Raw genomic sequence first — 26,833 nt, 5'->3', positions numbered from 1 at the left:
TGATTGTCATTGATTCTCTTTTTAAAAAAAATTTTAATTGCTATAACTATTGAATTTATAATAAATGTTAATGTTTCTCGTGGAAAATTTCAAATTATACAAAGAAACGTTTAAATTGGAAGAATAAAAGAAGAAAGGTTGGAATAAACAAAACCTTATTTACACTATTATTTACTCAATTATGGAAAAGAAAAATTAAAGAATATCATAAACACCAAACTTTATTGGAAAACTAATCATAATGCACTGAAATTAAACCCGTAAAACTAGCAGACAAGTACTTTCCTTCCCAACAAGGCTACTGTGTTTTCACCATTTTGTAAGTAATACAATGTGATAGCTTTAATATCGCAGACCATTTCACAATATGACTCATATGGGATCGAGTTACACCACACGTGGAGCATTGAAACTACTTTCTATCTCCACCTTGTTCAACTAAAATGGAAGTTTATCTCATGGTCAAAACAGAACAATTTTTATATTATGTATGTATACCTCAAGTTATGTCAGTAATCTCAATTTCTAAATATACCAACAGTTTTGTTATTGTAATTTTTAATAATGATACAAAGCAAAATATCTTATAGTAATTCATCTTATAACCTATAATAATATTTTATTTATTCTTAAAAATAAGCTGTTTTTTATCCAGTTTTTATTTTCATTTCAACTTTGATGTATTCCAATTTGAAATATTCGATTGATAAATGCAATTGTAATTCTTAACTTGTAATATGTTGAACTAATTAATAATTACAAGTAACAACATTATTGCTTAAGAATAACACATCGCATAAAATAACACAACCCAACCCATCGAGTGTAATATGACGAAGTGAAATTTGAATACAAAAGTTTTTACTGCGACAAGAACGAACTTAAACAATATATCTTCCATTTTGAAACAACGTGTAAGAGGAATGCATAATCCAAAATGAAACTTCTGATATCTTTCAATATACTACGCGCATATAAATATGAACACTTTTAACTCAATTTTCCCTGATCATAATATCGAACAATGTTTCCAATTTTCGACAAATTATTATACATTAAATACAAACATAGAATGGACTTTATTGTATATGATTATGTTAAACATTATATTAACATATTATATTAACAAATTATATTAACATATATACATTAACATATTATATTAACAAATAGAAAAAGAAAATCATTAAAGATCTAAAGATATTTCAATTTTTCAATTAACAAGTTTAATATCGCGCGAAATACGAAACACAATATAACACTTCCGGTAGAGACGATAAGTACCAATCAGAATACGAATCATTTATAATACAATACGACCACGCTAAATTTTATTACTCATTGTTAGTGTCAATTATCTTCTTGCCTCTAATTTCATATTTTTGCTAATATATTTTATTTCATTCACAAAATATTAAGAGTACTATGCTTGTATCATGTACGTTTTACAAATGCATAAATATCCGCAGTCTGTTCATAATCAAAAACGAAACTTCTCGTTGTACAAATAACGTGGACGATCTGTAAGTCACGCGGCACACACGAGAAAAAGATGATTGAACGAAAGAACGATATTCCGTCTGGCATGCCAACGAGCTCCATAGTAGTAGCAAAGAGGATAAGCCAGGCGATAGAGGCGCACGCGGTACCGGCGACTGACCGACAGACAGATCATCGTTCAAATCAAATTCAATTATCGGCTTCGGCGGGTACACTGTCAATTGAATAAGAAACTCGATCTTTGTGGCTAATCGATAGGGGTCGCAAAACATCGTGACATTCGTAATATTAAACGATGTCTATAAATAAACGTAAAAGAAAAAAGATAAAGGTTAGACAGGATTCTTACCTTTCCACGTCACGGCGAGGTACACGCGAAATCCGACCACGCCATTCTCTCTCTCGAGCACAGCACCGCACTGCACCATATATATACACAAGAACACACTTCAACACATCTCTACCCCTCCCGGACAGCTTTCCTTCCGAAATCTTTTTTCGCTGCTCCCGTATTCCCCTCGTTACTTGTCTATTTCCCTCACACCATCTTTGTTTCTCTATTTTACCGGTCTCTCGTTGTTTCTCTCGGTTGCCTATCCTTGTCGAATCCCCTTTCACTGCCTCACTCTACCTTTCTATCTAACCCCTATCTCACCCTCTATCTCTCTCTCTCACCGACCGGCAGGAAACCTCGTCGGCCTCCCTTTTCTCCGGCACCTTTTCTTCTTCTCGTTAAGGTGGTGAACCGGTGACCGAGTCGCACGATATCCGCAGCATCGAAAAATCGTGACGTCCACGGCGTTGTTCGTCGACCGATACAAGCGACGAGTAGGACGAGGTTAGGAGGAAGAGGAAGAAGAAAAGGAAGCACCTCCCTGCGACACGCGCGCGCACGAGAGAGAGAGACAATCCAGCATCCAGCTACGCCCGTGACAGCGTCTGGGCAACTACTGAGGACGATCTGCGCGGTTCCGGCACAACCATTCGTTCGAATTTTGACCGACAGCGGCGCCACTACTGGTATTATCCCTTTTCGTTAACGGGTTCACTATGGTGCGCACCACCCTCCACGATTTACCGCTGTCACTCCTCCTGATTATGGATGATTGTTCCCTTCTTTTACGAATTGTCTGTTAATAGTGTATCGTTCATTTTATTTTTTGATCTATGAAATTTAATTTTAATTGATTTGGAAACATATATTTTGGCAACTTGATTGTTCAAAAAATAAAAAATTGACTAGTTCTAAATCAAAAGATGTGATTCTGTATTAAACGTAGAATACTTAATTAATAAAAATCTCGCTTATTTATATTACGTTAATAAAGAATAGAGGAAGAAGTAGAATTTTATTATATTACTAAGGAAAGATAAAATAACTCTAACTTTTCCATAGAGTTGAAAGAAATCTGTGGAAATGATAAAAAGCAATTTTAATGTCTCCTACTTTTGGTATTACAGTTTCTTGTATTTGAATAATTTCTATGAATAATTCTGTTCGTCTTATGAGCGCTAATATGCCATCTTTTTTACATATGAACAATACGAAGTAATAAAATAAGTTATTAAAAAAATGACACGTTATTAATTCTTCATTTCAATATCATATCAACAAACTGTCATTTAAAAATGTGCAATGGATTAATACTTAAAAAACAGTATTTTATATCCTGCATAATCTTTACAATTTAACATAGAATAAAGAATATTTCATGAACTTTATCATTAGACCTTTAACATTTCCGCTTACTCTTCTCAACGAAAATGTCAACGTGTTAATCAACAAGATAAAATTAACAGTGTATTAAACAAGAGTCATAGGTATTAGAAATGATGTAAGAACTTATTCTTATTCTAAGACCTGAAATGACTAAAGAAAGCAGAAAATTTATGGGTAGGTAAAATTTTTTCAATTGAACTGCATAAATTGCGCGGCGGTAAAACCGACAGAATTGTATTTTATCCATTGCGCCATGCCGGTACGTTCGTCGGTATATTCTAAGGTATACGAGACAGAACCTTTTTACGATTTACGAGGGAAAGCCAACATATAAATAGCGAGGAATCGTCGATATTTCGAGGAACGACGCCGTGACTAGAATCGTGAGCCACAAGGAGCTGCTTTTAGTTTTTATTTTATTTCTTTCTTCTAATCTCCAGTATGTAGTTATGAAAAGGTATTTCTTAGTATCTTGAAGTAGATACTTTCATTAATCATGTGTAGCAACAGTTATACCATGCAATTTATTTATATTATTTTGTTATTATTGGTAAGAAGATATTATTTATATGTAAATTAAGCAGATATGTATTGCTTATTCTTCATTGAAGAGAAAAAACTAAATAAAACATATGCAACGTAATCTAATAATTCATATGATAACGTATTGAATTCTCACAATTTGCAGATTTATAATTTTATTATTGAACTTGGAAATAAATATATTACTTTATTATTATTATATAAATGTATTACGTTGTTATATCGAAATTTATATTTTTGTGAAAATTATTTCATCCTAATTTGTAATATGACCTCATAACTAATTTAATTATTAAATAATTGTGTCAATTAATTAGATATATGTTGTTACTTACATTATTTATTATGTAAGATAAATCAATGAAGCTTGAAACCATTGGATTTATAGTAACTCAATAAATGCTTTTCTTCGTCGAAATGATTTGTGGTTTTATTACGACGTCAATTTTTTGCTTTTCTTTAATGGCATACATGGTAACACTCTTAGGTGGAAAGTTAATAATGGGGTAATAGACTATTACATCCATATCAACGTGTCGGTTCACGTAAAAATTCTCACATATCAAAATGATTATCGCGAAAACTGTGATCAACAATTGATTGAAATGTTTCTACTTACCGAATTAAGGTAAGAACAAAAATATTTTAAGTCGATTTATATTATTTAGACATTTATTTCTTATTTTATTTTTTATAAATACAAAACGAAAATTTATTCATTTCCCTTCAATAAAATGAGTTTGAAATGCTATATATGTAATATATATGTTAATGCATGTATATGTTATGTGACACAATATTAGAGATTTGACTTAGAATAATTTCTTTTTTATAATATCTGATAATATATGTGTCATCACTTGTTTCTCTTTAACGTTTTTCGTGTATTGCACATAGATTATTTTTCACTCTGATAGAATTTACAAAGCTACATTTATTTGGATGAAATAAAAGTATCTCTGAAAATAAAATTCAATTTATTGTTATACTTAAACATACATTATCAAGTAAAACATTTTCACGTTAAGTATTTTATTACAAATTTTACAATCACATTTTTTACATCTCATGTATTACAATTTCATCAAATACATATACAAAAATAAAACATTTCAACATTTCATAACAGCCTCAAAAATGAAAAAGGAAAATTTTTATTTTTACGGCTGTTAAATCTGGATTATATAATACTATAATCTTAATTTACGTATCACTTCGTACCGATTACATGTAAAAAAAGTAGTTAATTTAAGATGCTATTCTTTTGTCGATATAAATAAGAATACATATAAAGGTATTATAAGTACATAACAGAACAGGATATAATCTAGTAAAAATGTATAAACAAATAAAAAATATAAAAATAACCAAGATACAAAATATTATATTTCCAAGTATATAAATAATCTGAGTTACTTTTTCTGCTATCTTATATTAGATCGTAGTAAGAATTATTTTATAGTTATATCTAACGCTATCCTAACAGCATTAAAATAATATTTCCAAAAAGGTAACGTCAGCAAATAAAAAATAAATATAAATATAACATTTCAATAATATCTACTTTAATTAGATTAATAACTTTGAAATATTTAAATAGTAATATAATTGCTAGATATATTTGTTTTTTTGAAAATATCAGTAAGATAAACTTACCAAGCGTTTTTATGGGTTTTCACATGATTTTCAAAAGCACCAAATTTGCTATAAACTTTTTGGCACACTTCACAAGTGAATGTTGACGAACGACTACGAGTATAGTGAACCTGGTGCACTGCTTTTAAGTGGTGAAGTAAAGACGACTTGTGTCTGAAAACAAATTTCTATGAATAAATCTAACAAATCCTGAGATTTGAAAGCTCTTATTCGGAAACTTTATACATCTTAATCTCCCTTTTTTACCTATATTTTCTAAAGCACATGTCGCAATTGAAAGGTTCTTTCATACGGTGGCAATGAATGAAATGCCTATTGAAATGATATTTTCGATTGAAAAGCCTACCACAACTTTCGCAAAGTATTATGTACATACCTGAAAAGAAATTCGATGACAAACACCATACTTTATTGGGGATAAAATAGTACATTTACCTCCATGCGCTGCAGCTTGATGTATTGCCATTGTACGCGCGCTTGCGAACGATAATAAACATGATGAACACTGAAACCTACATGTGTATCTCATAAAATACAAAATTTAAGACAACAACAAAAATTTTAGATGCGTCTTTGCATTGTAAAAATCTCTTTTACAAAACTATCGCTATAGTATGATATACGATATGCGACGAGATGTTCTACCAAGTTTGATTAACCTAAATGCTCGTTATTTTTAGAAATACGAAAAAACTTTATTTGCAAAAACTGTGTCATACAGAGGAGACCGTAACATATAATAATTTTCTGTAACATCAGACAGTGATAATTTTGCTTTATAGATTGAAGATTTTCGAAAACTTCCAGATTACCTTTATTTTTTAAAATAATTGTTATATTTCTTTATTACTAATGATATAGCAGATATTCAAACAGTTTTACTGGTTTTTAATATATATATATACATTTGTAACATACAATTTGTTGCATTTTATTACACTTATGTTATTAAAAATTTATTAGAAATTCTTTTATTCTTATAGTGTGTATTCCAAGCGCGAGATAAGGAACAAAGAATGATTGTGGTCTTGTGGCATGTACACAATCAATCCGGAATGATAAGTGAACAGACGTAAAAAATATAACGATTGTAATATCGCGTTGATTCAAACGAATTCAAATGTCCGCTCTACTATTAAGAATATAAAAGCATAACATATCATTTAAAAAAATAAAGGCAACCTAGAAATCTTCGAAACTCCTTCATACCATACAGCTTATTCAATGAATGCTTTGAAAATGCAATTTGAAAAATAATATTTTTTTAATTTTTCACACTTACTGGAAATAACATGAAAAAATTAACTTACTCGTTCTTTTTTGTAATATGTTTATATTCGTTGCTGTCTTGAATTTGTAATGTTTCTTGTTGTTCTTGTGTACATGTAAATTGTTTAGATATTCCTTCTTCAATATCTTTTTGACATGAATAATTAAAAAATTTTATTAACGTTGAGTCAATATCATCAGTAATTTGCAAAGAGCTCTCAATGTCAATAAGCGGTGAGCATGTTCTACTGCTGTCCTCACTTAAAACATTATCAGTTACGCATGTACTATTAGAGGTATATAAATCTGTATTGTCCAAATTAGCTTGTGAATCACCATTAAAAATTTCTGTTGATAGTCTGTCTTTTGTATAAGTATTAATTTCACTAGTTGTAATCAAATTTGGAGCATAATCCTCATGGCAAGAATAATCACAGCATGAACATTTTGATTTTCTATCACTGAAGAGATCTTCGATCCAATAATCTGGAGACATTACAGGTTTTCTTATTGAAATATCTATTTCATCTTGTTCATTGTCTGTTAAGGACCAATCTGCCATTGTCTCATATGTATCTATTTCATTATAATTCATATCAAGTTCTTTTACCTGATAATCACTATGTTTTGAACTAAAAGAATTATATGCATCATCAGAATTCTCTGTATACCCTATAAAACAATCTAACTTATTGCTGTCATAAGATTCATAATAAAATGTATTAAATATTTCATTGCTTGAGAAATCAATTGAATCTTGAAAATTATCTGATTCAATTTCTTCCAAAGATGAAGGGGCCTGACCTTTGGAGGTACAATCTGTTAATACGTTCTCAGACATTGAAGATACAAGTCTTTCTTGTTCACTTTTAAGAATAGATATTCCTTGTCTTTTATCCTGCTTATTAGCGTAATGCTTCAACTTATTTTTTTGTGCAGAACTGTCTATCTCTGTTGACATACAAACGTTTTTATCCAATATTTCCTTCTCCTTGTCAACAAAGGAGCAAATGTTCCAGGCGTTCACATAGCTAAACTTTTGTTTTCTTCTCCTTGATACTTTTTTATATTTAGCTTCTTTAACAAATGTATTTTCAGACTGAATATGCTTTGATGCTGCATCAGGAACAAGTAAAACTTGTTGCTCTGTTTTTGCTATATCTTCAAAGAAGCAATTTGGTTTTGTTGCATCTACTTCAGATATTCTATGTGATCTTGAACTACTCTTTAAAATATTAGGAACTGTGCGATGTGTCTTATTCAATATTAATATGTCTTGTTTCGTACTAGTATTATGTGATATTTTATTATGTAATATGTTATCAGATTCAAAATTATTTAATTCCTCAAAATGATCTTTTTCTTCATTCGTATTAATTTCTTTAGATGGTTCATTATCCTGCATTATATCTAATAAAACTGTGTTTTGGTACATATTTTCTGAACTTTCACTATGCATATTCCAAATGGTATTATAGTCAAATGTGATAAAATTACTTAGGTCTTCGTACATTCTTAATAATATTGTTTAGATATTCCAATGAATCTTTTCATCTCTTTCATTTACATATTATGACTATATTGTACTATTCATTATAGCTAAAAAATGTAATAAAAAGTAACAATTAAAAAGATATACCAGAAATTCTATAACAAAATAGTTTTTATGTTTCGTAATAGAAAATAAATACCAAAAAAAGATATAAATTCATTACATTTTTTAAAATAAGCATTATAGAAAAGGAACAAATTATAAGATAAAATTTTTTTTTAATTAAATAAGTAAGAAAGCATAAAAAGATAATTGTAATATTAAAACGATGGCAAATATTTCTGTCAGAGGATAAATAGTTGCTTTTTGTTTTAATAAGCCGAATATCATAAAAAACTTACCTAGCTTTTCTGACCATAGTTCAAACGATGTTTAACACTGTAATCACAAATACAAACACCATCACCTTTCCAACACTTATATACCGATTATTACGACAAAAAATATATATGTAACTAATGTGACAGATATGAAACGTTTCAAACCGTACCGTTTGGCGACAGAAACTAAACTACGCTCCATGAAATCCTATAAAGAAACTTTAGTTGTGCTTAGATAAGAAGAACGAAACCTGAGAAGTCCTTGAACGATAGAATGTAAACATCCCTAAGAAATTAAAACTTAAAACTTCCGAGGATTAGAAATATGTACGTGTGGTTAGTATTTTTTTCAGTAAGCTTCCATTAATTTTTAAGTCTTCGTATCTTTTGATTTATTATTTCTTTTATATCTTTGATATAGATTTATCGAAATTCATCAAGAAATTAAAAATACAAAGGCTTCGAAATTCGAAACAACAATGATCATGAAATGAAATGCAGATTGTATCGACAATGGCACACACCATACGTTCTTGTAAGTTAAATTAAATATATATATTATTTAAAAGAGAAATTTGGATAGTGTAGAATTATGTTGCTTTGTTGAGAATCTTCTTCAAATCTTCAAAATGCAAACAAGGTTAAATTTGCAATTTTTCGTTTGGAGGTAGATTGTGTGTTATATTCTACAATATTGTAATAATGATTATTTTATAAAAGTGTAATGTGATAAAGGTGTAGAAAAATGGTAGAAATTATAATTTTTAAGTTGATAATGTGATAATAAAATATTTTATTGTGACAATAAGATTATTTATAATAATAAAATTTCAAAAGTAACTAAAGATGAGTTGTGTGTGATAAAATATGTGTGATATTGAAATAAATAAAATATTTCATGCTTAGTAATGGTATTCAAACAGTAGATCAGCTTCTGTGAATACCTAATATAAATAGGGTTACCAATCGTTACTATCAGCAACATCGTCATATTTGTCATTACTTTCATGCCTTAATACAGAAAATAAGACATCCCTGACTTTTGGCTTGGGATCTTTGGTAATTTTCGTTGGTACAGCTTCTGCCTGTCCTAACATCCATTCCAGTTCTATAATAACACATATAATAAGTTTATATGAATACCAATAGAATTGTGACAAATTACCAGAATAGATTTTTCATTAAATTTCCAATTATATATACCTGCTTCAGTTAATTTCATGCCTCTTAATTCTATTGGGCCAATAATTTGTTTTATCATATTTCCATTGTGGTAGATAAAAATTGTAGGAAGATTGCTATCAGGCCAGTTGGGAATGCAAGTAGTAGAAATACTTTTCAAAAATTTTGTTGCAGGAAATTTTTTTGCTAAGTTAGTTAAATACTGATTTATTAATGAGCAGAGAGGAATGCTAAAACAAAAATTGTAAAGAGATAAGATTCTCTTAATATCTCTATTAAGAATTTTGGTATGTAATATCTAAGAATAGAGGTGTATTATATATACCCAGCTTTATATAAATGAAGTATAACCCAAACATCATCTCCTGCTTTATTTATTTCTTGAACATAATCTTTTGCTGATATTTCATTAACTTCACCATATTTAGATTTGCTAGCTAACTCTTTCATTTCTGCTATTCTCTTTCTTCGATATTCCAATAGAACTTTTTCATCTTCTTCGTCCTCTAGTTCATCCAATTCATCTAGCGTCTTATTTTCTAAATCATTGGCAGCTATAAGAAATAAGAAATATCTAGATTAATAAATTTTAGTTTGGAATTGTATCAACATGAGACAAATAAAATAAACATTCAATTACCACGCCCAGTTTTCTCATTTATAGTATTTTCCACAATGTCAACGATTTGATCTTCCGTAACTTCTTTCTCTTTCTCTGGTATAATTCCTTTTCTTCTGAGAATGTCATTCCACTCTGTATCTTCATTTGGATCTTGCTGTGTTAATAAATTTAGGTTAACTAGTTTATATATTAAGAACTAACTTGAAAAATAATATGAAAATCTTTTATATTTTATCTTATGCTTTATTGCATTTCGACCATTACAAGTTTATTTAATTATTTATTTTAATTTTTATTCTGCAATATATGGCATCCCTTATTAGGAACCAGAAATGTTCAAAATGACATAACCTCTATTTAAAAAAGTTTTTCTGTGCTTACCATGATGTAAGATTCTTTTTAAGATATTATTTCGTGTGCAAAAGAATTAATTTGCGCTATGCAAATTGTCAGGTTGATAGAGTTAATATCGTTAAGTGATGGATTTCGCTTCTAATGTTAGAATACTTGTGATTAACAGCTGATCACGTTTCGCTACAATGAGATACGCTACGCAACTGTACTCTTGTTCTTGACTTACGTGCATTTATGGTATCATCAATGACGCATTCACATTCGAATCTCATTCTATTTAAAAACCATACAATTAGTCAGTGGCGCTCCTGTGGCATGTTAAAGTTCCAAAACATATTTTAAATTTAATGTAACTCAATTTATTAATTTCATTTATCAAAATTTCAGTTTTTTATTAGCGCAATCCATAAATTAATTTTTAGACAAATCTAAGAACCTATATATTTTATTCTGCTATGAATGAAATACGATAATGTAAAATAGTGAAATAATAGGCAAAGAAAATTAAGAAAATTACAATAGTAAAAAATGTATACACCTTTGTCTTTAATAATAAATAGCAAATGGTGGTATACTCGATATATCATTTTAATGCAATTAACACTTATATGGAATACAATACTTATTACGTATTTACGCCTATATTCGATGACTGTACATTCAGTCGACTGTAATCAGAGAAACCGGTTGATCGTGCAGCTGTGCTGGTCCACGGCCATGTTTTGTGTCCCGCACCAAATACCTAAAACCAGTTTGGGACATCACCTCGATAATATTTATAGGCATATGGAATAATAATTTCTGTAACGGTACAACGTTAGCATCAAGCTGTACGCTTACGCTTAGGTTTATGCAGATTAGATCATTTCTCGTTTACATCTTTTTCCTTTTTCTCCCCTTTTTTATATTATTTGTTCGCGTTTTTTTACACCAAAATTTCAAGGAGTTACTAACAAAACCAGTCTCATTTAAATTTCAAATGAACGAAAACGAAGAACAGGCAATCTCGCGTAAACATATCATCTTGATTGCTTTTTGTTTTGTTTCAAGGAGAGGTATATAATAAGTTGCGTAAGGTTTACAATCAATAAAATTTGCATATAATATTCTGATTAAACGAGCGCGCGCGCTGTTTGCGAATTCTCGACTTCATCGAGCCTCTGTTTAATATTCAAAGTCGCGTCGAATTTCACGAGCATGGGGAAGAAAAAGAGAAAAAGGAAGAAAGTTGCAATCTTGCTTGCCACCGGAGTAAGAACGCGGATTAATTTTCCTTTGAGTATATATATACGCGCGGTGTATAAAGCTTAACGCATATGTAACACCGCGAAACGTTCAATCCGTTTTCACGGTGCTTTCACGTCGCGTGCATACCTTTGTATGGAACGGCCTTTGTTGTTGGATCGCATAAAAGAAATACGTTTCCTCAACGGTGGCGAGTAAATTACAGAAAATATGTATTTGTATGTATACCCACGATTACTGATGGTTGAAAGTGAACACGTGTTTCTTTATCTTGTTATAATAACAGCATAAAAAAATTAGTAAATTGAGTGGGCAAATTCCATTTATAATTCGAGCGATTGAGATCATTTTAATTAAAAATATTTTCTGGTCGAAAGCGCTAAGTCGTGTAACGATCTTGATATATAGATGACTATCTTGTGATTGAAAATATGTCAATTTATCTTTTAACTTATCTATTTTAAAATTTGTTAGGTATATATTTCTAAGAAATTATCTTATCGAATTATAATCTTTTTTTTACAATCTTTTAGGTATATTATATCGAATGACTAAATTTAGTACTCTTTTAAATTATAATTAAATTTAGTATTCTTTTAATTAAATTTAAATATAAATTTCATCAGCTAGCTATTCTTAGAACGATACAAAAAATTCTCCTCCAATTGAGATTCGAATTTCATATTTTTATACGAGATGAAAGGATTTGAAGACGAGCTGAAATATTCGTGCAAAAATTAAATTCTTCGAAAGATGTATCTAGGAAATTGACACAATGAGAACAAAAGCAGGGAAATACTGACCAAAGCTTCCCTTGCGTGAATGTATATTGCACGCACCGTCTGTCGTTATTGTTTTCCATTGTTATGCTCTTTTTTTTCGAAAGCATTGTTTGGCAAAGCACTCGTGTTTCCGGTTGCGTGCTAGATTAGAACTTAACCCTGTATTTAGGCGTGTGCAGCTCGATTCAATGGAATGTCATTCATTCGCGCTTATGTATCACGTTGGAGCTAGAGCAGATTGTCACAAATAAAATATCAACAACGATGTGATTTAATGGGATGCGACTATCATTTCATCGGTATTTCCATATTTCCACTATTTAAACACAAAAATGTCAGTCATGTGATTTCTAATATTTATTAATCGTTCCCATTCTAAACATTTCTTACGTTTTCACAATGAAGTTTTTTGAAACAAAAACTTTCGTTTCGAAAAGAGGAAAGTTACAAATATTTTTCTTCTCTCTTCCATTTTTCATCGATATAAGAAATAATTTTCGTGTTGTCAATATGGTCATAAATCATTATGTCAGTCTTCATCATTATAAATCAGTCTGTAGTGATAATATTTTATTCATTTTTTATCAATTTTTTATTCATAACGGTTTTCCCCAAAATAATTCGTAACCTTTTATCTGTATTCGTCCATTAAAATTGGTTCTATTGTTGTATTATTCACTTTTCGAACATCGTACTGGTAAATACGTAAATGCAATGCATCCATTGTCTGATCATGGGTCATCCGTCCATGTACCACAATCTCGTGGTCAACTCCTTCGCTATGTCGATACCTTTTTTGTGGTTAGGTATTGATGCTCCCCAGACCTTCTTTCCTTGAATCACGAAGCGAAGATCGAGCTTGCCAATTCTCGAGGCGTGTTGAAAATGGCAATTGCTCGCTACAAGTTAAATTCATGAGCACACGTAATGAGCAGCTTATACTTTCGTTGGCATTTGGCATTAGGAATATCTATGTGTAACATGAAATTATATTTCTCTTATCATCATACTATTTATATATAAGAACGCCAAGGGGATTATTACCATATGTGAAAACCTTGAAAGCAAGTGGAAGGAAAATTTTAAAACGGTTAACGCAACTGCGATTCGTGATACGAATAAAATACAAGATCACAGTCGGGTTCTGACGCAAACAAGAAATTTAATGACAGTTCAATTAGCTAAGAACAGATCACTGATCTAATTTGCATATCTAATGCAATGTATCAGAAATCGTAACTAATTATGTAGATTCGTTCCTTTCATCAATTCACGCCACTGTACAATGTAAATTTTCATCAGCCGATATGAACGTGATTTGGCTTGTAACAAATACACACGAAACTTACTTCTCGGGGACGTTTAACGATAACAGCTGATATATTTACAGCCTCCTGGTTAGGTTCGTTCGAACACGGGTAGTAAGCGCGAAATGTGAACGCACGTAGAACGATAGCATGAGCGCAGGATGTGCTTGTATTTACAAATCACGGTGTGCGGCACGCACGCACTGCCGTTCGTAAACTCGCGTATCCTGGATCGTTGGTCTTTTTGCAATTTGTTTAATGATCCTCGCATAACTCTGGCAGAAAACGACCGCTAACGAATGCAAAATTTCCTCACTATTAGGAGAGAAAAATTATTCGTATCCTTGGAAGACGTGGCAACTAACATTTTCGTAGTTTCTCACTATCTAATGCTATTCTTTATGCAAGTCGGTAATTGTTAAATTGTTATATTTAGCGCTCTGCGCTGGACATATTGGTAGACATACTGTTACAGTTATGAGAATTGTCTGGAAGTATGCGTAAAATTTAAGTATGTACGGAGGTAGCTAGAATTCGATGATCTAAATTGACTGGAAAGATTGCAAGTAAAATTTTGTGTTAACTTAACGCTAATTTTTGCTATCAATTTGTAATTACTCAAGTTCGCGATATCTTCATTAAAAGTACGAACATTCAAAATCGTAAAAGAAGATTAAATTTTTAATTCATACAACATCCAGTCAAATATTTCGCCAATGCAGAAAACCAATGTGGAAATCCAAAATCTTACTATAGTATCGAAGGCGCGTGTACCTAAGCGTTTCCTTGTTTGCTCGTCCGGCCAAGAGAATTTGCATAATCACGCGTATAGCACCACAATGCTGCGGAAGGGAAAGGGAGGCATGCAATGACCTTGTGGAGGCTTATGTGTGCGATAGGATCCTCAGTAGAGGCGTTAAACGAAGGTAACGATAGGGAATTGGAAAACGAACGTCTGATAAAATGTTATTCGCTTGTACATACATATGTACGTTCATTTTACCTAGAATGTGACCCACCGGAAATTTGCAGTTAGTTGCATTCCTTGCAGGGTCGACTAACCTAGGGATAACTCTATTCGTTCGTTAGATCGTTAATTGCTCCCCTTTCCAAATGAAAATGTAATTTTCACTCTGCCGCCGATTGGCTTCGATTCGAAGACTAATTGGATTTTAATTATGAATGTTTTAGTCGATGTAGGAGGGCGATTAAGATAAATGTGATATTAACGATTTGTCTATTCTTATTAGATCGAAAGATTATTAGACATTTATTTGAGTATTTTCCATTTTTTTCTGTGATTTTCCAATCATAGATTTTTGATGTCACGCGAACGTTTACACATATTACATTTTTCATTACGGGGGAAGAATAGGATTAACAAATTTACGAAGTTTGTAATTATATCTCGTGTTCTCTGATGTCAGAGGAACTGACTTTCATTTTTTGGAACAAAAATATAACTTGATTGAAAGGCGGACAGGAATTTAATTATAGAATCCAGTTTTCCCCCCTGTTTGGAAAGCAGCACGTCAAAGTAGAACATCTGTATCTGGTTGAATAACACCTTGTCAATCAGATGATAAAATGTTACAATGTTACAATGTAAAAATTAAATTCTAAAATCTGACAAAAAGGCCAGTTCTTCTAAAAATCTTCTGTTTCCTCAACTGCGTGTAGAGCGTCATCATAATTATAGTACCACTCGTATTTGTCCAAACAATACCTCACTTACATTATGAAAGCTCGGTAAGAATTCCTTAGTACAGATACGATTTCTTATAGATTCTTTGCTATATGACTCATTCTTGGGAAATGAATGATGTTTTTATTGTATCATTGATTGCAATTATTCGTATCTTAGATCTAAATTATTCAAGTCAAGCAAGACTGCGATATGATTCTTTATTAGAACAATGAACTATTTGTATTATATCACTGGTTGCAATCGCACGTATCTTACGTTTGAATTCATCCAACGTTCATCGACTTCTGAATTGCAAAAATACCAAATTTGAGTTGAATCATTATATATATATACGAGTTTCTCAAAATCCAAATTAATTAATTCCACCTTCTAATTTAATCCCCCAAATACATGATTAACGATCGATTTTCAAAAAACCGGTTACTCCTGCGACTTTATTTGTTATAAAGAGATGATATAAACAATAGCAAGTTCTAAAATAAATTTAACAAACAATATTTCTACATTTATAAGTCGTAACATATTAAATTTCCGATTTTTAACGATCCTATACTTCATCGAGATCTAAAAAAAAAAGAACAAATGTTTCGTGCGTAAAATTAAAAAAATTAAATTAAAAAAATTAAATCAATTTAAAAATAGATGATAAAATGATCTACAAAAATAAAGATATATATACTGAAGAAAGTAAATGGTTTAGAAAATTAAAACTCACACGTAATATATCCATAAAAGATTTCTATAAATATTCGAATGTTTTTACGAGCCACTGTACAAAACGCTAAGAATTCTTGAACAATTCTACCGAACGAATTTCCATTTTTTTGAGGTTTGAATGCAAAATAGTCGCACGGTTTGTTATCAGTAGGTTTCGAGTACGGCACAACGCGTTTTGCCACACGATAACAGGCGCGCGTATACCTGAGCGCCGCGAACAGCCAATGAAAGAGTTGGTTCAGCGTCGACCATCTTGCGCGGCTCTGCTTTCGAGTTCGGAGTCGCGTGGCGGCGACGTTCGGCTTGCAGTGTACGCCGACTGCCGAGCCGTGACTGACTCTGTGCCTCGTGGCCCTCGTGACTTTCCATTGTGACCGCAGGTCCGTGTCTTTTCTCTTATCGCTGAAAAATTAACGCGACCATTCCACGGGGACCAACCAGTCGATCGTTTTTTATGTGACTCGACTTTGCGACTGTCAACAGTCGATCGTCAATTCCGTAACAACGCGTGTGTTTACCTTCTGCTTCTCTTCGTCCCTTTTTTTTCAAGAACAGACCGCGTGACTGTCATTCGTTGTCGGATGACAAGACAAACGTGTTTTTTTTACATACACACGACTTCCTTATTAGAAGAATTTAGCTGAACCGTCTTTTTCAAGGCTGAGTTTACTAAATTGTGGATAATAGTCGTGTGTCGCGTGTTAATATCTAATTCGCGTTGTGATTGTATACAGACTACGTTTGACGTTAATAAACACTGAGGTGTGTGTTAGAAGAGGAGATTTGAAAGAATTTTGCTGGATTCAAGCTGCATTGTATGTAAAGGTATTTTGTATTGTCTAATTTAACTCATTTTAGATAATTGATATAGATAGACCATATATTAATTAATTAATTAATTACACGTTACTAAAACTGTCTTTTTACTTACTTGTAGCAGTAGATATGTATTTTTGCAGCATATTAAACATTTCGAAGGTGTCACCTATTACGATATTAAACTTTTGTTTGTTTACGAAGTTTTATAGATTTCTCGTGTATTTTTAGGAGATATCTTCGAATTATACAAATTGCCCCATCTCCAGCTATCTTAGTGACATTAAAATCAATCAACCAGATTGAGCTAGCTTCTTTTTTATGTCATTCCTACGTATAGTTTATGAAACCTTTTATGATTAAAATATTCTATACATTTTCATGTGACGTATATAATAAAATAAATTAACACGTAGAATATGTAATCTAACACATGTAAAAATATTAAAATTTCAAATCAGTGGACAATAATAATGATATTACACATTATGCAAATTTATTTCATCAAAATAAGGAAAAATGATAATCAACACCTTAACTTTTTTTTAAATAATACGACGTTTCGAATAATGATATATTTCATATAATATATCATATACGATAGAATATTAAATCACCGTATAACCTGTTAAAAAGTTCCACAAGAACTTATCATCAAATTACGTACAATTTCTTGTCATTGATTGAGATCTGAATAACATTCGAGGGATTACATCACAAACAGTTTGTAAATTGCGCGAGTATTCCTCGTTGACAAACGGCCTTCGTTACGGTACGTGGCACTGACATCTTTGCAGTAAAGAAAGCGTGTCGTACAAGCGACGCGTAATTGCGTCTAGTATTTGGTGCAGCGGGACGATCTTATTCGATTTAACCTTGCACTTTCGCCAAGGTACCTTCGTGTCGTTCGTTTATTGCGCCTCTTGTTCAGCGGCAATTGACATCTCACTTTTTACGACTTTCGAAGTGATAGTAGTCTTGACATTACGCTATCAGCATCATTTGTTTGTCGGATAGGTCACTGAACCTTGCAGCACTACATCTAGTACTATCAACTTTTTTATTCGCTTTGCTTTTGCTGTTATGTAAAAATTAGCCGTTGATTTATGGATAAGATGATTATTATTTGATATTGATCGTTTTCATTGATTACGAAAGATTGTGAGAAAAGACGCTATAAAGGAGATTTGAAGAAACTTGGGTAAAATTAAACTTTAATACGCGCACACACAGTCCCCTCTTTTTTGAAACAATGGACAACATATTGTAATTGTATTGGAAGCAACGAGATGATAGTGTACACTATAATATATATACATTCAGATTTGTAAAGGAAAGGAAATACGTAATTCAGTAGAATTATATTTTTAATAGGATTATATATTTCAATAAATCTTTTAGTTTTAGTAAATGGCAGGAAAAATTATACAAGCGATAGCTTCTTTGAAAGTTATTTCGAAAGAGTTAAGAGAAGAATCTGTAAAATCTGCTTTCAAACATTAAAACGTGTTATCATTAAGGCTTGAAAATTTATGATAAAATCATTTAATTGATCACGAATTTTATAGGTATCGTCTTCTGTTATATACGTATTGTTTATTATTTAATCTTTTGAGAATAGTTGTATGTAATTATGCCATATGACTGTTTCATCGTTCTAGATTGAGATATCGTAAATTTACAACTGAATTATTCCAAAGTATGTAAATATCATTTTGTCGATTCATGTGTCGATACACGCGCGTGCAATTAATCTTTGACGAAGTTAGTCAAATACAAATACATACTGGTAACGAATTTATATATCTAGTGAAGAGAATACCATTGGTCCACGCGCTGCAATTAACAGGCTGATTAACTTCGTTTGTCATTGTTCAATTTGTTCATTACCCGCATACAGTCTTTATCGATTTAATGACAATTCGATGTTCGAGCGCCCTTCTAGAGAATAATTATTAAATTACTGTTGAGCAATGTATGGAAAGCTTTGTATTTGTTAGAAACTCAACCCCAACTTCATTTTTTCTTTGGAATTCTATTGATACGATAATAAGGAATCAACTTAATACAACATAAATAATGTTAAACCTAATGTAAATAGTAATGAAATAATCCCAAGTATATTTGCAAATTTTTTTTATCGTAAACAAAGAACGTGGAAGTAAATTTATTTAAGATATTGTATCTCGAACGTATGATTAAGCCACGCTTAATAAATACTCGTGTCAATTATGCGAAGTAGAAGGAGAATGCTTCCGAAAAAGAAGGAGATTAACGTTAATCATCTCTCTGGGCGCGAGTGTTTTTCAATTTTTCCACTCCATTGTTAAACGACGAATTTCGTCAGCTACGAGATCCGAAAGACCCACACGTTATTGTCTCTTTGCGAGAACAATGAACCATTTGCCATGTTCGACACTGCATTTTTTCTGTTGCACGTGCATACAAAACGCGAAAGGGAAAAACGTCCTCTATCTGCATACGATGCATCTGTTTATACATTCCCTGATGCACACGTTTATATGTGTATGAATCATATCGATAATAATGCAGGTAACTTATCTTAAAGCAAACGAAAATCGGCAATATGCAAACTTTTAAATTACAAAAAGCGTACTCCAAGCGAGATTTTTCTATCAAATAAGAAAAATGTAAATGTCATATCGTAGATTACATTCCATTGACAGTAACGTTAAATAATATTTATTAGGTACAAAGGAATAGAAATTCGAAAGGAAGTACGTATTCGAAATTCTCGGTACTTATAGAGCGCACTCTTGAAAGAAATAAAAATGATATTTCTCTGAGATACAGATTTGCAGCCGTTTAACATATGAAGAAAGTTTTTCAATTTATGAAACGGAAATTAATCGAAATATTGTTTGTTTAATACAAAATGATAAAATACATCATGGGAAAAATTTCGGGGAAAAATATATTTCAATATTTGCGCTCGTTTCAAGCTTTACACTCGTATTTTATGTATCCACTCATTCTTTATCTGTTAGTAAAAAGCCGAATATGATCCGAAATCAAGATTAAACTTTGAAATTTCCGACAAGAAATGCTTTCAATACATTAATATAATGATATAAATACTTCGATATAAAAATTCTCGGTTTTATATATACTATAGAAGATAAAATAATTTCTTTAATCGTTATTCTATCTCAATATTCGATAAAACAATCAGAGATTACAAGAACACAGTAAGTTGCATTCTTCATTTTTTATAGCGATGCAGTTTTAAACTTCAGTACGTCACTTGGATTTTTATTTGGTTTTAGGACTACAATTAAAATTAGGAAAATTACAAGTAGCATTAATACAGAAATGATTAATATTAACGAACGTAGTTTCAAAAAGTGATAGATAATACACAATATTCATTAAAAAAATATGATAAAATTGACACTTTTCAAAGTTACATATATCAACGTTACATATATGCAACGTTACTTATGAAACGTTCCATGATATAACACAATAAATTGATCTGTCCTGTTGAATGCTCCTTAAGATACAAGACACGAAAAAACTTTCTCAACGCCCTATACCTTTAACCTATTTACAGCCATCATTTTTCATCGCAGTTCTTTTTCGTCCTCTTCGTCCTCCCACGTAGCAGTTCGGAATATCCCGTTGCTTCATTCCGTGTTGTTTCTCTCGAAATTTGTCCGTGATGTATTAATCATTTTAATACTCGTTTCTCGCGTATCATTTTCACCACCATTACCCTTTATTTGCTCCTTGCTCTGGTTTCAATTCCGACGCTGCGACGACCATGTTTTCTCGTTTAGCTACCAACAGTCCTAGCTTCTTCCTTTTACTCACGATGTTCACGTTTTTTTTCTTTTTGCGTGACCCTCGTGCAAACTCTACTATCAATATTTATGCGCCCTCCGCATTGTTGCCCTTTTAATAACAGCGACCATAGTTTTGTCTTGCTCATTACCTCGTCGCATTTTTTCTTATTAGTCTGTCTCAGACCTCTGCCTCCTCTTTATCTTCGCCGTTTTGACTGTACAACCTTTGTTCGCTATTTTCACGACTTTGCTTCTTGCCCTTTTGCTCTGTACCCACGCGACCCATATTTTACATCGTGCTCATTTTTTTTTGGCAACCCCCAATTTGTATGCCGTGGTCGTTCTCTATATTTACGACTATATCGCGGGAGTTGGTGGCAAAATTAACATTTGCGTTTTACAAGACCGAAGTTACGACTCAGTATCAATAAATTATTTTGCGTTATAGTAATAATAAATGGACTTCTAGTAATAAAAATAGTAAAAGTTACAATCGGCTGATTATCCTATTTCATGTAAAATTGTACAATAATAGAAAGGTCTATAACCTGCAGTTTATAATCTCTTAATTTACTAATTTACTAAACTTGTTATTGCGCAAGAGGGTCTGGTATAATAAGGTTACAGTTTTCTGTAATCTGCTTGGGACATATTAGTTGGCAGATTTTTTATCGAATTCATCGTTTGTTATTTAATTGCTCATCTTAATACTAAGGTTATACCTCACGATATAAAAATGGAAATAATACTTCAACTTCCGTTCAAATCAATTATAAATGAACCGAAGTAGTAAACGTACGTTACGTTTCTCCAAGTGTATGAATAACTTAAATGTTGGTTATTTCTCCTTATTAGAGATAGAGCGTACATTTTGTGGCGGACATTCCTTCTTGACTAGCGTTTGATTATTAAATAGCATGGCGAACAGCTGGTTTGCAATTTCCTTGAGAACGTTTTGATTCAGATTACGATAAGTTTGTATTCTCTTCTGGGAGAAGTTGAATACTCTGTGTGATAGCACGCGTACTAAGATGTAGATTAAACGACTTGTACGTATAATTCCTTTCTTTGTAGGCCTACCAGAGTATATGTATTTATCGCAGGTATATGTATGTTATCGTGATTATCTTAAATTCAATATTATGTGAGTATTTCAATATCGTAGGTTATTTTGATTTAAAATTGTATTTCTCATTTATTTCAAGTTGGATCACGGGTAAAATGACCATTGGTGTACCAATACAGACGCGCAATCAAATTATTGCAACATTGGCGCCGTGAAATGTGAAAAAGATTACGTGGCTTGTTGGAAGTTTGCACATGGTTAGAAATAGTCATACTTAAATGCTTTGAACGCAGATTTATTTCTGCACTTTTGCATACGGTATAATTATCGCGAGATTTATCTTCCATAAAAAAGCTAGTATAGCTGGTATTATAAACCTCCAGTCTGCCAAACCTGTTCTTTTATCCATTATTATTATTGATCTTCTCAATAACGAAGATATTAATCCCTGTCAAGTACCATTGATAACGAATACGCTCTTTGTAGGTCGAATTTCTTATCATTGACCCTCTATAACTGGATTTTTTACTCGACAAAAATAGATCACTGCTAATTATCATTTTCGATTTTGATAAGAGGAATTGGAATTAATAGTTGTAACAAACGGGTTGTACAGGCAATAATATAATAATATAAATAAAAGATATATTACTCTGATAAAATATTACGATAACAAGTACATAAAATAATTCCTTGAAAAATACACTGTTCAATTCCAGAGAAGGTCGATTGTATGCCTTATGATGCTATAATACTGTTTATTAAAATTACCAATATTAATTTTAAAATTTATTTCAGAATTTAATATTATCGATGCTACGTACATTGTAATAAACAGTCTTGTGGAAGTAAGTCAGTTCTCTGAGAATTGAACATTAATGCGAGCAATGAAATCGCGAAATTTATAGAAAGTGAGGTTGATCATTTCGGCTTCTGGGAAATTCACACAACTTTCATACCTTATATACGTGGCGCTGTAAAGCGTTAAAGTTACAATCAAGAGTTCCCGGAATTAACATTTCACTAAGGAAAGTCCAGGATATTTGAAATATGAACCACGTACTTATGGCCTTCAACCTTTAGCTTTCTATAAGCCTACGCAATAAACTCGACCAAATAAAATCCCCAACGACGTATAAATCACGAGCACAGTCGAATACACGGTGGTACGGCTTATGGGGCACACAAAGAGGGTTACGCGTAGCGTCCACGGCGCACCGTCGTGTTTAAATAGTCGAGGTAACTAGGCCCGTCCGTTCTACTTTCCAAACAGGGCTCTGACTCAACGACGAGATTGTTTTGGGCAAAGAATCCGCGCAGGGTCTCCACCGACGTTCACCCCGACTTTGTCGAGACGCCTGTGCTCCCTCGTTGCGAGACGCCCACCCACGCATCGCGGCATCGCCTCCGGCTGCCGTTGCATATAGGGTGTCGTGAAAGTGCATCGATCGTCGCACCGAGAGCTTTGTGGAAGACACGACCTCTGGAACCCTTCACGTGGGATAGGTCTGGAGTGATTTTAATACGCGATATTATTCAACCGCCTTCGAGCGACCGAGCAGAATACTCCTCGATCTCATTCACCAACCCTATTTTCTATGTACGCGCCGATGGAAGGGTGACTAGTTTTTAATTGAAGTACCGCGTAAAAGCCGGTTATTTCGTAAAAAATTAACTTGCGTGCTGGTGCTTGTCGTGAATGGATTTTTTAGTTGTTCGCCCATTGCTGGAGAAATCAGTAACTTTTAATTGTTTCGCGTTATAGAGTGATTGAATATGGATACTAATGATATTAATATCTTGTTTATTAATTTTGATATTCTTTATTGATTTTGCCAATTGACCTAGGAGTCGATTTATTACTTAAAAGTGTTCGTTGTGTTGAGTAAATTAGAAAATTTGATTATCTAGTGATCAATTTCCTTCTATTTGAGTTTATTGCTACGTTCTTACCGGAAAGAACGCATTTGCTATGAACAAGTGAACAAGTCCTTTTTTATTTCATAACATGTAGTGAGACAATTAATAAGCTACAAATTTTTTAAGCTACAAACGGAAAGCTGCTATTCTTTATAAATATATACATAAATAAACCGGAATATAGTTCATTTTAAAGCTTCAACAATCAGCAATATGGATATTCGAGATAGAGATAGTGGCAAATGACAAACTTCATTCGGTCATATGATCAGCTTGATTCATCTGGTTTTACATAAAAGCAACCGTACACGGTTAAGAAGTTGCAAGAAGACTAATTCACCTTTTTTCATCCACCGACGATAATCCGATTCGTCCAAACTTCTTCACGATAGAGCTTAGCATAGCGCGACCATTTCACGATTTAACTCAGAACATTCTCGTATTCCACGATCTCCTCGTCGCTTCGCGAGACAACCGCGATTTACGATCCTTCGTGCTTCGAACAGGAATTAACGTTTCAATCAGAAACATTACTTTTTTGGGAAACACGTTTCCCGGGTACTGAAACGCTCGTTTTGAGATCCGACAATCGATGTCTTCTGTTTTACATAGCGAAATATGAACCTTGAATGTGGTAAAAGAGATAATCGAACCCATAGGCGTTGACTTTTCATTTTCCGCTATGTAATCACGAATCGTAGATTGAAATTGCAGATATGAAAGGTGTTTTACATTTATGAACGAAATCTCTTCATCGTTTATATCGGCGATGAATTTATACTCATTTTTACGATAATCGAAAGTTAGATGTGTGGGAAAGAATTGGAAAACATCATTTCACGTCGAAACATATCCACGGGCTAATTATTTATTATTATTTTGCGCGGTATGATTAAATCGAATGAACCTTTTTTTTATCAAGTTTATCGATGAAAATGTTGTTACAGTTTCTTTCTTTTTTTAATGTAATCTATATAATCTATGTGAATGTACTCATTTAGAAAGTTTGTATATATGTAATGTTTATCGGTTTTTCAAGAGACGATAGGTACTTGCACTTGACAAAATATTTTCTCACGATCCGCATACATCAAGGCATGCTTGTTTAACTGCGCCAGCATGCAAACAAAGGGTGGGTTAAATTACGGCACGAAGGTGTGCACAGTGGATTTGTGTCCCTCATATTTGATACAAGCTGTAATCTTTGCTAAAAGAGTCTTCCGATATAGGTAAATCAAATTATGTTCTTAATATCAGGATATCAGAATCGAATTTTTCTTTTCAAGTCATTATATAATACACGATGTTTTCACTTTATAAAAATTGTTAACTCTGTATTCGAGTTAAAAGAAACGGATATAAGGAGAAGAAATCAGTGGCGTATATATAATAAAAGTTTCCACGTCGACGAAATGCTTTCGTCTGTCGGAAATGAAACGTGGGATGGAAAAATAAGTTTGAATTCCGATCACGGAGATTGCGGAGCGTTTGAATTTTGTATCGTGTAACTTTTCAACTTTCTCGCGGTGTAAAAAGTTCGACAAAGATGCGTGTGTTTCGATCCCCTCGAGGCTCTCTCCTTGCGATTGTAATCGACGTGGTGGCGATGCTTTTTCCGTCGAAGGCCATGAATGAAGTTTCTATCCGTATGCGTTTCACCGACTTGACCATCTCATTCACACGTTAACGCGATGCGTTTAACTCACCGCGCTGTCGTATCGATATACCATTTGTTTCATGATACCGCATCGCCGCGTCGTAAGTATGCAACGTACGCGTCATTACTTCTTTCGTATGGTGTTCCTCGAGGTCGGAACGCCTATGTGATATCGCTTTGTTCCATATAGCAACTTCAGTAAAAATTCTTCAAGATAATTTCAAATTTTTTTTTATAGAATAATATCGGTGTTATAAAGTTATTTTTACAGCGAAATAGTTTCTTTAAAGAAGTATTTGTAAAATAGTACTGATACGATCTTATCGAGAGAAAATGAATGCGACCGTGTACCACTTTTAGCGTAATTATGATTAGCTGAAAAATAGAATTATTAGAAATATTAATAGAATTATTTTTTACGTTAGAAGTTCCTAAATTTTTTATTTCAAGATTATATATTTTTTTTTAAATGAAATCTTGCAAAAAGATTGATAATATTTTCTTAAAAATTAAATTGTACGATTATTAGCAACAGAAATTGTCACGTTAAATAAATAACACTTATTTTCTACACAATGAACATTCGATATGTCTACTTTTTCAAAATATTTTGGCAGAGCCAAATTTAAAATTTCGAACGCTGCCAGTAAATAGGAAGAGCCACAGGGGAAAGTTAAATACTGACCTATATTACAAAGTGTAACTTTCTTTAGGTCGAGTATCTCACGTTATGGAGAACTCTTTTCCTAGCCTTCTCTTATTATGCGCTTTGTAGGATCTTCACAAATATATCAACTGTGAGATCGTACAGTACTCGGTGAAATTAGCTACTAATGTAACTCCTTAAGAACGATCTTTCTCTCGTCACCGGTGTATAGATATGTATTGTTTTCCCTCTTGCATAAAAATGAAGTTTGGAACAATGGAATTTAGATAGAACTTATTATTATTGAGAATATAACTTATCGTTATTGAGAAATAAATTTCGAAGCTTCACCACGTTGTTCTTTCGAGACACGTTTATCGTTGAACATTGAAGGGACAAACAGCTAGCTTCGTTCGTCGTTATTTTTTCATCGCACGCGGCATTC

At 32.3% G+C, this 26,833-nt stretch overlaps 3 protein-coding genes across 15 annotated transcripts in view; 1 reads left to right on the top strand and 2 right to left on the bottom strand.

The window, feature by feature from the left end:
- Positions 1-2,463, bottom strand: part of LOC117237093 (two pore potassium channel protein sup-9) — a 163,592-nt gene extending 161,129 nt beyond the window's left edge. Inside the window, exon 1 of the mRNA XM_033500719.1 lies at positions 1,850-2,463. The gene's annotated coding sequence lies outside the window, so the exon portion shown is untranslated. The remainder of the gene's footprint in view (positions 1-1,849) is intronic.
- A 2,132-nt stretch (positions 2,464-4,595) lies between these two features.
- Positions 4,596-10,965, bottom strand: LOC117237090 (viral IAP-associated factor homolog). Of its 11 annotated transcripts, none has more exons than XR_004493947.1 (7): positions 9,505-9,607; positions 8,582-8,618; positions 6,730-8,287; positions 5,855-5,931; positions 5,666-5,795; positions 5,420-5,586; positions 4,596-4,722 (listed from the first exon to the last, which is right to left on the bottom strand). XR_004493947.1 is itself a non-coding variant. In XM_033500710.1 (7 exons), coding segments are annotated over exons 3-7 (1,833 nt in total). In that variant the 5' UTR covers positions 8,202-8,287; positions 8,582-8,618; positions 9,505-9,607; the 3' UTR covers positions 4,596-4,721. The 11 variants fall into 11 exon arrangements, 7 of the variants coding, with proteins under 7 accessions (XP_033356601.1, XP_033356600.1, XP_033356602.1 ...); XM_033500710.1 differs by having other exon boundaries at positions 5,420-5,572; XR_004493949.1 differs by lacking the exons at positions 4,596-4,722; positions 5,420-5,586; positions 5,666-5,795; positions 5,855-5,931 and adding exons at positions 9,764-9,972; positions 10,068-10,296; positions 10,383-10,518; positions 10,945-10,965 and having other exon boundaries at positions 8,187-8,287; positions 9,505-9,668.
- Positions 8,625-26,833, top strand: part of LOC117237089 — a 132,728-nt gene continuing 114,519 nt past the window's right edge. For 2 of the 3 annotated variants that reach the window (XM_033500706.1, XM_033500703.1), the window contains exon 1: positions 16,766-17,302. The gene's annotated coding sequence lies outside the window, so the exon portion shown is untranslated. Of the gene's footprint in view, positions 8,897-8,981; positions 9,096-16,765; positions 17,303-26,833 lie in introns of those variants that run through there. The other variant, XM_033500704.1, reaches the window with a different exon arrangement.

The sequence above is a fragment of the Bombus vosnesenskii genome, unplaced genomic scaffold, assembly GCF_011952255.1.
Source record: "Bombus vosnesenskii isolate JDL3184/JDL3185 unplaced genomic scaffold, Bvos_JDL3184-5_v1.1 scf7180000013357, whole genome shotgun sequence".
Lineage (NCBI taxonomy): Eukaryota > Metazoa > Arthropoda > Insecta > Hymenoptera > Apidae > Bombus > Bombus vosnesenskii.
This window is presented reverse-complemented; position numbering and strand designations above follow the sequence as displayed.